General features: G+C 38.5%; 1 protein-coding gene across 6 annotated transcripts in view; it reads right to left on the bottom strand.

Moving 5' to 3' along the window:
• CEP112 (centrosomal protein 112) overlaps positions 1–15960 on the bottom strand; it is a 164234-nt gene that overhangs the window by 147125 nt on the left and 1149 nt on the right. For 5 of the 6 annotated variants that reach the window (XM_063175710.1, XM_063175709.1, XM_063175712.1 and 2 more), the window contains exons 3-6: positions 15141–15331; positions 14281–14429; positions 8853–8943; positions 5735–5809 (exon numbers count right to left, since the gene is read on the bottom strand). In XM_063175710.1, the coding sequence (XP_063031780.1) occupies positions 5735–5809; positions 8853–8943; positions 14281–14429; positions 15141–15331 (506 nt within the window). The remainder of the gene's footprint in view (positions 1–5734; positions 5810–8852; positions 8944–14280; positions 14430–15140; positions 15332–15960) is intronic. The other variant, XM_063175713.1, reaches the window with a different exon arrangement.

The raw sequence follows: 15960 nt of genomic DNA, 5'->3' as shown, positions 1-15960 counted from the left end.
ATGTATGAAACTGAAGGACTGCCATGAGAAGAGCAGTAAATCACATGCTTTTTTAAGAGTATGAACCAAATAAATGTCATCATGAAAGACATCTTTATTTGAACTAGAACTGAACTCTAATTTGTAAATACCACTTCTTAACAGAAATGGTATTTTGAATGTCTTTGTAGAAAAGATTCTGGATTCCCCTGCTCTATTAGGCAGTCTGACAAGAAATCATGTTTCAATTTGTGAGGAGTGCAATGGTCACCTTCTCTTTCTCCTAAACCAGAGCTGTGAAGGTGTTGGGTGATCAAATCCCCATGAAGAAATCCCCATCACTTAACAGAGATAATCTACTTCATTAAAATATGTATTTTTTTCTTATTTAAATTCAATATTGAAAAAAAGTATTGCAGAAACGTACATAAAAATAAAATTGCAAAACTGCATTTCAGCAAAATTAGCCATAATTTTAAAGTTCAGTATTTTCAATTTCTATTTTTTTCACAACACCTAAAGTAGTCAAAATTAAATATTTATAAGTTATACAATTTTAAAGCTATCAATGCAAGTAATGAGTGAAGTTGAAACCCTTCACTCAAAGCATTGACAAAAGTTGGAATGCTTTCCCCCAAAAGCAAGGACAGTGCAGGAAAAGCACGATTTTGAGCCTTAAGTACTTCCACAAGTCTCATCCTCATCAATTACATTCCATCCCTCAGGCTGAAAATATGGTCCAGTCCAGAAATTCCCACCAAAGCTTTGCTCTTTTGCTCAGTAAATATTTCACAACAACGACAACACTCAAGTCATGGTCCCAAACTACCCCTTAAAGTCCTGTTCCACTCTTTGCAAGATGTTTCTCCAGGCATGGATATCTCCAATAATGTCCAACTTCAGCCACTCACAGAATATGGTAAATTTGAATATTCAGGGAATAAAATCCCCACACTTGCATCTGCAGGCTCATTGCACATTCCCCCCTAAGCTTCACCAAAGACAAAATGGGATTGTTTTCAAAACAAGGATGGCAAAAACACACATGAAAGAGTTAAGAACACTTAAGACTTTGAAATGGTAAACAACTAAACTGAACCTTGCCCTAAATTCTTACTTTAATCTACCAAACCCAGCCAGCCAGCATGTTCCCTACAGAAATAACTGCTGAGTAGCTTCAGGAAATTTGAGTAAGGACATTCTTATCTAACATCATAATTTGTAGGGAAGTTCACTTTAATGCTGCTGTTGCAGTCTTAGTGGAAGGACATTAAAGCACATGAAGGCTGTTTGTCAGCATGGAAGTTGAATTTATTTTTTCAAGTCTCAACATCACTTGGAGCTCACTGTGGGAAAGTTTTCCCAGCACTGCTGCCCTCCAAGGCCACAACATATACAGTAGGTATGTTTATAGTAAACAGCCAGACTGAGAAACCAAACAAAAGATAATCAAATGCCTTGTGCAGAAATGGTTGAGCTCAACTAGACTGGAAAGAGCCAGGCAGATGTGAGCCAAGCACACAGAGCAGGCACAGCATCCAGTGCTGCTGCAGCCTCCCAGGAATTCCCTGCACTCCATCACTTAACCCAGCGTTACAACACTTTGCTCCAAGGAAGGAGAACAGAACACAGCCACCAACCACACAATTTCTTTGGTCTGTCTTCTCAAACCTTTCCTAAGCAATAACATTTCCCAGGACAAGTTCTTCTGGGCAAGACTGAGCGTCCAGCCAGCCCCACATCACTTCTGGGAAAAGCTAAAGAGTTAATGTAGCCATGATATTTTATGGAAAATCCTTTCCTTAGGATTTTTCCTCCTGAGAATCTGAGAGGCCTCAGGAACAAAATGCAAACATTGATTATCTGCTGCTGTGGAATGCAACAGGTGCATCTGTGATTGGTCTCATGGGGTTGTTTCTAATTAATGGCCAATCACAGCTGGCTCGGACAGAGAGCCTGAGCCACAAACCTTTGTTATCATTCTTTCTTTTTCTATTCTTAGCCAGCCTTCTGATGAAATCCTTTCTTCTATTCTTTTAGTAGAGTTTTAATATAATATATATCATAAAATATTCAATCAAGCCTTCTGAAACATGGAGTCAGATCCTCATCTCTTCCCTCATCCTCAGACCCCTGCAAACCATCACAGAATTAATTCCTGTCCTGGCTGAATTCCAGTGATGAAAAATTGTGTTCTCCCTGATTAAAAAGCCCTTTGCTGTTTCCCCAGGGTGCAGTCTCTTTGTGTGCTTTCCACCTAAAATGATGTGCTGAATTTCCTGGGATGTTTGAAAGAGATGCTTTGTCACCCCTAAAACTGGCTACAATTTGGTGACAAATGAAACTGTACCATAGGCATCATGAAAGAGAGAGAAAGGTGAGGTAAGAATTTGCAGGGGTTTAATTCATTGCTATTTCTTTATGTAAGTTAATTTTTTTTTATCTAATAATTATGCTTGTCTACAATCTAAAAAGCTCAGCTAAAGAGGAAAAAAAAGGAAAAGGAAAAAAGAAAGTTTAATTTCATTATCCAACAAGGTTTTTCCCCTGACACTACACATCTCTCACGATATTTAATTATTTCTGAGACATAAACAGGAGATAGTCACCTTCCCTTCAGTTATGAAGTGCCCTAGAGCTGCAATATTATGACAGCTGTTGATAAAACAAGACCACAGAATCACAGAAAAGTCTGGGCTGGAAAGGACCTTAAAGTTTTTCTCATTCCCTTAGCCCAGGTTACTTTTTTATATTTCAGGATGGCTGAAGAATGACAAAAAATTCAAAGTAACAACATGGCCAAAGATTATTGGTATTTATTTGTCTCAGCTCCTGCTCCTGAAACTTTTCCCTTCAAACAGCCGCACAAAAGAATTTCTGCTTTTCCCCATTGCAAATGCACCTTCAAGGCATGAACACCTGATAAAGAACAGTCCCCACACCAGTTTAGGTAAGAGTCAATACAGGCTAAGAAAAACACATTTTATAATATATGGAAAATGAGTGTAAATTAGTATTCCATGTATGGAAGGCAAACTTATCACAATCAAAACTCAACTTATATTTTTCAAGCATTTACTCATGCCTGATTACAATCTAAAGAACTTGTATCATAAAATGTTTGATAGGGATAATCAGGAATGCTGCAAGGAAAAGGGGAGAATTCTTTTATTACTCACAAAAAGTACCAATATCAGCAAAGTAACACGACAGATTTACTTCTCCTGTAGAAAATGTTATTATTAAGAACAAATATCTGAAGCCTCCAGATTTGACCTCTCAGCTTAGTAGAAAAGTCATAAAAGCATTTCCCAAAACTTTCCACAGTGTTTTTAATATTAAAAAAAATAAAATCTCAATCACTGATGTGGGTATATCATAAAAACTGAAAACACATCCAGAATGTGTTAAAAATACAAGAGCTTTGAAGAAGAGGAAATTTAAAATATATTAAAGAAGAAGAAGGCTGAAAGATAACAGTAAAAAATTATAACAATTTATAACTGGTCATTTCAACCCCAGGCTGGAGCAGTGAATGCTCAGCAATACCTCACAGCTGGAAGACACCAGGATTGTCTCACCTAGCTGGGTATTTGCAGATTCTTGGATAAAAGCATGGTCTCTATATAAACCTGCCTGAAATACTCACAAGTTTCCTAAAATGACACAGATTCTTACTGTCAAAAATCCTTGGATAACCAAAGAAAGTTTCAAAAGCTTTTCAAAACAACTCTTCTTTAGCCCGGGCAGCTCAAAGTGAAAGCCACTCTGTATCTCCCTTCCCATCTTCCCCCACTACTGAAGTATTTTTTGGGTCAAGGGTCTCCTGTATCTCAGGTGGGATCACTGTAAATTAAGTTTCCCAAACGTTTTGCAGCTGGGAGTAGCAATTAAAGGACAGCAAGATGCTCCCATGGCAATTTAAATGCTTGCAAATAACAGCAGCCACATCTGACACTCAAACCTCACAGATTCCAAGGGATCATTTAGTGGGGCTTTTTATTTTTAGCACTGACATGTTCTCTAAGTGTGACACTGCACTTAAAACTTCCTGACCCTTTCAGAAGCCACTGGAGGCCGTGATCCACAGCAGGGAAATGCTGCTCAGCACAAGCCCTCACAGACCTCTCCTTTACAACCTCCAATCCCCTTTGTCAGGTAACTCCCAACAAGTCTTATCAGGCAATCAAAGTCTCTCATGAGCGACTTCTTTAATTACCATCCCTGGAGAGGAGACTTGAAAACCTGATTTATGTGCCACGGTAGCCAATTTGTTATCCAAGGGAGCTCCTGTATCAGCAGAGGATCATCACACTTTAATAACCAGCCATTATCAGCACAACACGATTGCAAACTGGAATTTCAATTAGGGGAAGAAATAAAATACAAATAAAACGACAGAGATAAGAGATAAGCAGGCAGGCAGATTGACACTGATAGAAAAATGCAGGATATAAAGAGATCCTTTGTCAGCATCAGTTGGTGTAATTTGTAAATGGCCATGAGCAAGTTTTCCCCCTCAAAGCAGCTTTGAAAGCTCAAGGTATTACAGCTTTCTGCTCCTATTTTCAATGGATAAATACAGCCCAAATATTCCAAATCTGCAAGTGATGGCATCTTTGTTTCAGGCACCTGCACAATGCTGACACTTTCATCCATCTCCACCCTCAGCTTGGAAAAAGCCAGAGAAACACCAAGAAGGACAGAAAACCATTAATATTCTCTGTTATCATTTCTGATTGCACTGAGGAGAACTTGGCCATCCATGAAAAACCTGGGGTGAAATAGGCAAGATTTTTAAATGCTGTCATATCCCTCCAGACTGGCAATAGTGCAGGAAGAATAAGGATCATTTGGCAGTGATTAAAATGACAACATGAAAATATGTGATTATTTTTCAAAAAACAAGGCTGAACTATTTCATTAAACTCTCTCTCATCACTCCTAACTTTGGCTGCAACTCTGTGAGCTTTCAACCTATGAGAATAAGCCAAAATAAGGAAGAAGAGAAAGAAGAAACCTCCCTCTTAAAATCAAAGTGATCTTAATAAAACTAAATTGCTGTAAGGATATTAATTCCAATGAAATAGGTTAAAGATTTGGTGGTACAAGCGAAAGGGTTACAAAAAAGACAAAACAACTCAACAGAAAAAATACATTAAAATACAACTATAGAGAAGAGGTGCTTCATTGTCTCCTTAGAACTATCATGGACTAACACCACAGAAAATACAACCAAGGGAATAAAGTCTTATAAGAGTAATAAATTTGAATCATTAAAAGGGAAAGAAAGAGGTGAATACACAGAAAAGCCTCCTGAATACTTTAAAAAGGAGGCACACTGACAAAAAAAACCTGAATTGTACTAATGACTTATAAATTCTGCTTTGGTTAAAAAAAAATAAGCACAGAAAGCCAAACTCTTCTTTCATTTATACAAGTATAAATAAAAAGTAATATTGCAGAGTCATCAAGAATTATTCTGAATTTCTACCAGAGTAAGACTCTTGGTTTTGACCAGCAGCCATTATTTGGCCTGATTTATGAGTAACCATATTAAATTGTAAAGATTATTATTACTTAAAATTTCAATGTTTTCTTCTCATACATTCATAAATAGCCTTTCCAAGCCTTAGCAACTCATCTCTAAAAGATTCCCACAAAGTTTTGCTGGCTATGCTCAGAAAGCAAACTACACTACTGACAAGTTCCCATTGTAAGTTAATAAATAAGTAAAGTACTCAGTTTATTTTACCCCAAGATTCCAACTATTGAGCCGTGCTTCCAGGTCATCATCATCAAATGAAAACTTTCTTTTGTGTTGATCATCCTGGAACATAAAAGAAGTCAAGGAAAATATCAGAGTTGTTGGCAATGAATTTTTTTAATTTAAAATTAAACTTCTCATTGACTTGGCCGTAGCTACACTGCACTTCCTAATAGTGTCACAGTACTTCTGACAGCTCAGTTTCCAGAGGATACTGGGCTGAGCAAGCAGCTCAGAGGATAAATTAGCCTGGCTCTCCACTTTAATGTTCTTTATTTATTTCCAAAGCAATAGTCTCCTTTGTAGAGGGTGAATTTACTAAAAGACCCAAAATACTCCATTTGCAGGCATCTATTCATCTCCAAAATGCCTTCTGGGGCTAATGCAGACTTCAGGGATCACCTGATCGGCCTCCAAATAAAAAAGCAGATTTAAAATGGAAGGAAACCAAGGCAGGGATGGTTGTCAAAGCAGAGGACAGAGCAGCTCAAGGCTCTTCTCTGATTTCCAGCACCCAGCCAGGGCTGGGTCACTGCTGCTGCAGGAATTACCAGGGAACTGCCCCTCAGAAGAAAAATTTTTCCTCTGGATTAACAACAACTACCAACATTTAATGGATGTAACAGGGAAAGCTGGTACAGAACATTTTCCTTGGCCCAGGTATTTAAAAAACAACACTGAATCCTGAATTACTTTGTCTCATTTGTGTATGGGCCTGCCAGCACCTTTTCTTTAAATCTCATTTGTCACAAGCAGCCAGTGAGCAGAGCTTGGGCTGCTGTTAATCAACAATAGGTTGAGGCAGCTCTTAATGTTTCTTAAATGTTTCTTAAAAGTCTCCCTGCTCCTCTACCTGAGCCTGAACCATGCCACAACATCTGTAAAACCCCAGAACATCCCTGACAATGGGACAAGGTATTGTTTGTTCCAGCCAGCCAAACATTATCAAACTGGCAAAGCAAGAGGGGACTGGTTCACTTAAAGGCCCTTTTAGAGCTGCAATCACAGGAGAATCCAGAATATGGAGCTGAAGATCAATGAAGTGCAGGGATTTGTCCAACACTGACCTGGAAGCTGCAGCAGAGCCAGCAATAACGGCAAAAAAAATATTAAAAATAAACAAACCAAAGCAGCAAAACTCCCCTAAAAAACTTTAAAGCTCCAAAACCAGGTTTAAGCTGAGGAATATAATTTTTTTTACAATAACTCTTCCATAAGAAATATTTCATGAAGTAAAATAAACAGGAAACCAATAAGGAGACATGTAGTAAAGCCAGCATGTGGTTTTATTTTTAATGATGGCATTTCTGTATTTAAATTCCATTTGTATACATACAATCAACACACACATAAATACATTGCCAGCAATCAGAGCCCAGAGCACAGACACTGATTTCTGCCCACTGAGCACCTGTAACCTGCCCTGATAAACCATCCCCTTGCTAATCCTCTCTTCCAGATGCACAGCAGAACACAAATTTCCTCAGAAAGGAGCTTCCAGTTTATCCTATTTGCACTTCATGTCCTCACAAATCCTCAACTGTGCCCAGCTGCAATCTTTCTAAACTGTTCCTGTGATAGAATCAAAAATGAAGCGTGGGCAGAGCTGGAGGAACAAACAGGAAATTCAGTGTTCAGAGGGGTGAGGGCTGCTCTAGGTGTGGTGAAGGACACTGCAAGGCCACAGAGCACATTTTAGAAGGTAAACAGCACATTTCTTGGTATCACACATTTATCAGGAGTAATAGTCAGTGCAAAGCTTGCAATTATATAAACAACATCATTGAATATGCTGGACTAAAAGGGTTTCAGACAAAGGCTGTTCAATGCCCTTTCATCAGTCAAAATGCTCCTTGTGGAAAGTCTGATGAAACAAACTGTCCAAAATTCACTCTTTCAGAGGTCAACCATCACTGAACAGAGCCAGAGGCATCTCTGCAGCTTTCTTTAATCTGGTATTGCAAAATACAAGATGATGTCAATGCAGGCACGTTGCCAAGCCTGGGGAAAACAATGCAGCAGACACTGAACACACAACACTAAACAGAGGTCAAGCATCAGGATGAACTCAGCATCCTACAAGAAATTCTTTTCCCCTGCACTGCAGAGGACAGATTTTGATGAGCTTTAGTCCTCCCTTGTTGGAACCCTGCTTACTGAGAATTTGAGATTTTCTGTGCTGCCAGGCACTGACCCCCAGGAGAACACTGCACTGACCTGAGGCCCTGGAGAAGCTTCCAGAATGGAATGACAGAACTGGGATTGTGGGTGTGGAGTTTGATAGAAGTGTGTCATATCACAGGGTGGGAAACTCAGAGTTAAAGGGTTTAGAATACAGTAATATATATAAAGAAAGATGGAGGTTTTAGGGTGGAGGCTGCTCCTTCTTCTCCACCTTCTTCTCCATGGGTTTGGGTTAGAACCCTGGTTACTGAGAATTTGAGAATTTCTGTGCTGCCAGGCACTGACCCCCAAGAGAACACTGCATTGACCTGAGGCTGTGGAGATACTTCCAAAATGGAATGACAGAACTGGGATTGTGGGTGTGCAGTTTGAATACAAGTGTGTGATATCACAGGGTGGAAAAGTTTAGGGTTTTAAAATACAGTAATATATATATAAAGCAAGATGAAGGTTTTAGGGCAGAGGCTGCTCCTTCTTCACCTTCTTCTCCATGGGTTTGGGTGGTTTTGTGTAATTGGATAAAAAAGTCTACATTACAGGGCATGGGTGGTTGGTTATTGGATTAAAAGTAAAAATAATTCGTGTCATTTCTTAATTGGACAGTCTATCCTTATAGAAAGAGAGACAGGGCTCCATTTTTACTTTGTTAGAGTGAAGTGCTGTAGAACTCAGGGTTTGTAAGACTGTGACATAGATAAGAATTAATAAACATCTGAGTCCCAACAAGAAATACCCTCCAGCACATTTAATCCTGACCCTGGCAAAAATCAGAAAAAAGCTCAACACTCCCTATCACTCCCTCCCAAATGTCTGCACCTTTACACAGGGATCATGACCCACACAGCTGGAAATAACAGCTTTACAGGGATATATAAAACTCAGGGAAAGCAGAGCTTTAGGACAAAAAGGAGAAGCATCTTACAGACAGTGACGTGCCTAGGTCATCTTCATCCGTGCGGTGAGGAGAGCTCAGACAACGGGATATTACTGATGGCTTCTCACTGAGTCTTTCCCTGTTAGTAATGACAGGAGGAAGCAGAAAGAGAGGAATTCATTTTCAGCAATTTGTGGCACACAGAGGATGTTAATCACAGAATAGAATTGGGTAAAATATATACAAAACAACTGTCGAGATGGAAAGGTCGAAAAAATAAAAAGGAGAAAAAAAGAGAAAAATTTCATCTTAAAGGGAAACAAAAGCCTTGAGTGCTCCATTAAAAAAACACCACCATAAAACCCCACACCAAAAAACCCACTAGAAATATTGTGTACATGACAGTACATTAAAAAGGGTTCTTTGTTTTCCTTTACTACATGATCCAACATCTCCCAAAAGATTTTAGGATAAATCTAGGCTAAGGAGAGGGCTGATCTAAGAGAACATTTTTGAAGCAATATTGCTAAGAATATGAAACAACATAAAATGGAGTCCAGTGACTCAGAGAAGAAAGAGAATTTAAGGTGATAGTTGGTTGTACCATAGGGGAAATATTTAAGATCAAAAACATAGGTTAGAACAAGGTAAATGATCCTATAACACACACAGGGCAGGAATGACACACACAGCTCTGTACAAAGGCAGTGGCTTGAAAGGCCAAGGTGGAAAGGAACAAGTCCCAAAGATTGTCCTGGCTTAATTTCATTTCTGTTTTATGGACTAAAGTAGAATTTATGGGGGATGGTAAAGAAATGCCCACAAGACAGGACACAAGCACAGCACGACCGAGTGCTCTGTCCAGCAGAGGGATTTTCTGGAAAAGCTTTGGTTGTAAATAAAACACTTGAGAAAGGGAAATGCAGATCAGCAGACAGGTGAGGAGAATTGTCCCTGATGCACCTGGTCACTGACATTTCTCAGCCACAGAGCAGGAGGAAAAAGAACAAAATAAAGTAGAAGTTCTAAGCATTTATTAGATTGATTGATACAGCAAAAGATCCAAAACAGTAGTGAAACACCCTTCAGCACTGTCAGACCCACAGGTATTAAGATAATCAAAAACTGCTGTTGCTCCCTTCACCTTCCTAGGACTGGCCATATTATATTAAAGTCAAATCAGAGCATTCAATACCTCCCTTCCTTTCCATCTGGCAGCAAATGAGATGGCTGCTATGCCAAAAAGACACTGAGATGAATGAAGTGTTTATGAACAGAACAACAACTGTTGGATGTACAATATAAACCAGTCACTTCTAGGGAGACAAACACAAAGTTTTCACAAAGCACAGGGCCCCAGCTTTCATCAGAACAGCAGGGAACAGAGAAATACAACAACTGGGAGCCTACCTTCCCTTCCAGCACCAATAAATCCCATATAAACAGCATGTATGGATGCACAATAACAATTACAAAGCAGTAAATAGTTTAGATAAGCAAAGTCTTAGGGGTAAAAAAGATCAAAAGGAATATGATAACACAATGACTGCCTCTTGCATTTCTTACCAAGATTTCATTTGACACAAAATTACCTTTAATTAAAGGGAGATAAATCTTTGCCTGTGAGTAAATCTGCCCTTTCATCAGATTTCCTTTCTGAGTAATACTCAGGTTACCTAACAATGCAATGAAGTTCCAATTGTTAAAACGAGAGAAAACAGAATTCATGCCTTCTCATTCAGGAATAACAAACACAAGCCAACCCAAGCTACCTGTAATATTTGTAAATTCACCAAAGGGAAGACAACAGCCTAGATGCATTCTTAGTTCTGTATTTGCCCTTTTGAAGAGGAACTGAAAAGGAAGCTCCTTTGCTTGATTGTACAACCAGAATTTGAAAAGAATGTTAAGGATGAACACAATTTTGCTCATATCAAGTATGTACCACCTGTCCACTACCTTTTCCAGCCTCCTGCTAATACAAGTCAGGCTCCAAAAAGCACAAGATTAATTCTCTTTCCTCCCACTGCAGGTAGTGAAGGATGAACAGAGTTTTGACATCAACCTGTGCAGCCCAAGCAGGGAGCTGGCATGGGAGGAGGCAGCAATTTGCTGCTAATAAAGGAGATTAGTAAATATTCCTTCTAGGAACAAAGTGAGGGAAATTCACTGATTCTTCCTGGTCCAGCATGACTACACACTAACCTTTAACAATGTGTTTTAAGGCACACTCTATAAACATAGAGTAGAATTTTCCTACAGGGTCAGAAAGCCCAGGCTTCTGTTCAAACCAACCTAAACATTTCTCAAACCAACCCTCTCACATTTCAAAATAAAGCTGCACCTTTCCAGTCCCAGCAGGTTGGATTTATTCATCAACACCCCAGTTTGCAAGTAAGGTTTGTATATCTAAGGCTTTTATTTAGGCTGAAAAACAACATCATATGGAAAAGTCAAAATTGTCCAACACAGAATTATCTGTATTGCAAGATAAAAATCACTATGAAAAGAATTTCTGTTTGTTTGGGTCTTTGAAAGGAGAGAATCTTGAGATAAAGAACATCAAGCAGTTACTCAAACATGTCTCACTGACATTATCTATTTTGCCCTGAGAAAATGTTGTAGGAACTGAGTCATGGATGGAATGCAAAATTTTCATCCAACTACACAAATTCCATGCTCAGAGATGCAGTTTCCCAGTGCACATTCAGAGGAGAGAGACAAATACAGTGGAACTCAGTCACCATCTGCTGGCCCTCCCTACAAACTGCACATCCAGAAATATTTAATATATTACAGTTCTACCTGCACTGATTGATCATCCAAAATTGTAAATACAAAGAAAACCAGGATCTATATGTTGGATATAGGTAATATCTTAACATGGTCACTTTTAAGAAAATATTAAATATGTAAATATTTTGTATTTTTTCAAAACGCTGAAATATTTACCTTCAGTATTTTTCTGCAAAACTTACAGGAAAATTAAGTTTCTTATTGCAGTGAAGATTAATTTATGTAATCTACAGAACTATCAAAATTTTCCAATACAAATTTAGATTTCCTTAGACATAGCCCAACTCTTGGTCCAAGCATCCATTGGCAGAGCTGTGCATATACACCTGATTTTTAATTCCTTTAAGTCAGTAACATTATTCAATTACATTTACTTGCTTCTCCTGGCATGGAAAAATTTGCAATCCAGGGAATAATTTGCAATGCAGCTCTCCAGAGAACTCAGCAGAGCCTTGGGAACCACTCTGATCACCAATGTAGGCATTGCTTCATTCCCACAGGATAGAAGGGGAAAGTGAAATTAAGTTTCACTACACCTAAAATAACTTTGGGAACTTTGCCAGGCCAAGCTGAATCTTAGGTTCAGACACAAAGTGGGAAAAGACATCAAATTCCAGTATTCTACTACAAACCAGGTAGAAAAGAGGGAAAAACTGTGGCAAAAAAGGGAGGGAATAGGTGGAACTGCACTTCAGGATGAAGAGGGAAGAATATGCAATTCCCCCCCCCCAGCTGACAGCACAAGTCAGGAATTCAGATTAATTAGGTGTATTTCTACACCACAAATAGGGCCTTGTAGAGATTTCAGTGTGCTAAAATTGTCCTAACAGGGGAGAGTTGTGCTGATATCGTTTAATTGCTTCTCACACCCAGAGTGATGCTTTGACGTGATGCTGCTCCCAGGGACTGACAGAACCTGGTCAGACCCAGGCCAGGGACCCTGACATGGCACAATAGTAACAAAAACTCTTCCAAGGTCTCAAAAAACATTTCTAAAATATGATACATTCCTTGTTTTCATAATGTCAAATCTATTTCTTTTTTTAATTACGGGTATCTGTCCAGCTCCTCCTAAAAATTTTCTGTATCTGTCTGAAATTAAACTTGAAAATGTGTCTCTAACACAATTAAACGAAACCAAAATCATTCCTTTCCCAGTGAATTCTCTGTATCACCAAGCCCAAATCAGTAACATCATAACTCAACTGGAAAGTCTCCATTGTCTGCCTCTGGTTCTTAAACCACAAGTCTGTTATCAAAACCACAAGTTCTTATCAGAGCCTGAATGCAAGCAACCAGAAGAGCCCCTAATCCTCAAGAAAAGGAGGTACAGAGACCTCAGACATAACAGTAACTTTTTAAATGATTGTTAGAATTACACACAGTTAATGGATACAGAAGAATTTCATGATACTCAATATTAATGTGATTTAACTTGCAAGTCTCCATCTGCCACTTATCCAAATCACTGCTGGAAAAATAAAAACATGATTGAGAAATGATGATAAACAGCATAAACATCAGTGTGCCTACAAGAGAACAGTTAATGGTGGCCACTTATGAAAGATGTAAATGAAGACATGAAAAAAGCATTGGACTTCTGAAACTAAACTTGAAAATGTATTTCTAACACAATGAAATGAAAGCAGAAGTTGAGCAAACACTCACTTCCTCATGTACAGCACCCACTGAGCTTTGACTGATATTCACTCCATGTCTAAGAGTGCTTCCTTCACCAAGGATTTCAGAGAGGTTAAACATTAATGAGGCTTTAAAATGGGCAAACAAGAGGAAATTCCATCCATGACTGAAATGAAGATACATAAAGAAAAAAAAGGAACACAGATCCTGATAATCAGCATAAAGTTGTACTGTGTAAAATAATCCAGAAAATAAATACTTAAGAACAGTAGATTAAACTGGAATTTACCTAAGATTCCCACAAATTAGGACAGAATAGAGCTGAAGTTTTCCAAGTGTCCAAATGACCAGCTTGTCACTCCTTCAATACTGCAGGGACATCTTTCTAAGCCAACAGGAAAACAAGCCTTTTTATAATAACAACAACACATTTCACCCTTTTTCCCTGCTGTAAACAGCTCTATTCTCAGCTGACTGGGACTGAAGATGCAGTTTAAGCTCAGTGGCTGCTGCAAATCAAAAACCTGAATCTCACTCAGCAAAACTGGCTTATCTGAAAGGAGCCACTATTCCATTTCCTCTAAAAAACCTGTGAGCAACAGTCACAGAACAACCTCTACATCTACCATCTGTGTGCTTGTTTATATTTCTAATCTACAGGGAAAAAAGACATTTAAAACTATTTGATAAAACAGCTGCTTTCAGCATCATGGCCTTAGACTACAGATGTAAGCTTTGATTTTCCATGTTAAGTGTTTGGAACTGAAAGGAGGAGAAGAAGAGGAAGAGAAAGAGGATAGAGGGATGGGACATGGAAGGAGATGTAAAGTCACAGAAGAAAACATAATGGAGAAAAGCAAGAACAGAGCAGTCTAGAAATTATTACATTGAAGCTGTTACCAGAGTTTCTGTCCATAAAGCACAAACACTGATGGTGAGTCCATGAGGGAGTGCCATAAACTCATCCAAACTCATCATTTAACAGCTTACAGCCATTAAATACAATCAAACACTGCTGAAGCAAGGACAGAAACCTTACCCAGATGCAGGAACTGTTGTTGAAGATGAGTCCTCCACAGAGGACAGATTACTGTCCTGGTTGCCCAGGTCTCCCACCACCCACTCAGACAAGCAGCCAGCCTGCCTGCTCCGAGCTCTTGGTGAACTTGGTTCATCAAAATAAACGGACTGGAACGAGAACAAACGCAAAATCAACGGGAGAATATATTTACACAGAGGCATTCTTTACACCCTTAATGTCATCTCTTGCAGGAGTATCTGCTGTACAATCATTCCTTTTCCTCTGAGGTCAGCCAGGTGTGCAAATGCCACCTTCCCAACCCATGGGAATTCATGGTAACTGTGTAAATATTTTCCAAGACTTCTTACAGGATGGGTAATTCTAGCAAAAATTGGCATTGTTATGTCACTGGAGTTGATGCCACGAGTACACATCCATTGAGTACACATCCAGAGAATACACAGCATGCTAAGTTCTTCAGAAAGCAAACTGCAACTTTAATGATGTCTATTTGAATTCTATAGTCTTCTTAGGCTACTAAAATCACCACCTTTAAGAACAATTTTCCTTTCACAAGAACTATCTACTGATTAGGACAAAAGAAAGCCCCAAGGGCCTTTTATTACATTTTTCCAAAGAACTAGAAAGCAATTACCTTTCTGTTCCATCAAACACGTATTTTCATAAGCCATCTAACCAGAATTTTGAAGAAACAAGAAGTTTTGCCCATTGAAAGGTTTTCCCAGCATCAATTACAAGAAATGCCTTTATTTATCACAGAGTTCCACTCAACCCATTCAGAAATCATTTGTCACATTTGGAAAAGCAACTCCAGGATACATTTTAACAAGTTTGTGTCATAAAGTGGTGACACTCACCATGTAGGCAGGCAAAGTTTTCAGGATTCCTTCCTCTGGTTTTTGGGTGAAGGGACCATTCAGAACTCCCCTCTGCAGCATGTGGAGCAGCAGTTTTGCATACAAGTTTCGATTCTCCCTTCCCACTATTCCTATGCCTGCTGCTGAAGGTTTGCAGAGTTTTTTAATCCATAGTGAGCATCTTTTTCTTTCTGAAAATATAGATTTGTGGGGTCACTATACAGTTTCAGAGCAAATCAAACACATGCAGAAAGCAGAAGTCATCACTGTCACAAATTTTGTATGTTTCTCTCTTGTACACCAAAGTTTTAAACAAAACAAACTCCCAAATGACCAAACTAAATAAAATAAATGGTTAAAGACTTAGAATAAAAACAAGTCTTTAACAATGGTTCAAATTTACATATTGCACAAACATTTTCTATAAATTCATGTTTACCAGAAATTTACATCATTTTTTAATCAACATGGAATTGGAAACCCCAGGAATTCTGCACTCACTGCAAGAACTGCCATAAACTACAACTTACAGCTTGCATGAGCATTAATGCTTTAAATACACAATAAATCCTCATCCATTTAAAAAAATAAATCTCTATTTACACAAGATTTGCTTTCAGATAAGGAAATTATTCATTTGGTTAAACGTTTATACATAAAGCTCTCAATTTGTAGGGTGTGTGCCTTTAATAATAACCAGCTTGTTGTAAAAATTAGATTTATGCAACATAATTTATTAATTTATGTTCCTATTAGTACACATTTCTGAACAAATGTTAACAACTTTATAATTTAAAATATTTGCTATCTCAGAAACAAT

This window comes from Melospiza melodia, chromosome 24 (assembly GCF_035770615.1).
Source record: "Melospiza melodia melodia isolate bMelMel2 chromosome 24, bMelMel2.pri, whole genome shotgun sequence".
NCBI classification, from domain to species: domain Eukaryota; kingdom Metazoa; phylum Chordata; class Aves; order Passeriformes; family Passerellidae; genus Melospiza; species Melospiza melodia.
Note: the sequence above shows the minus strand (reverse complement) of the source record. Positions and strands in the feature narration are given on the sequence as shown.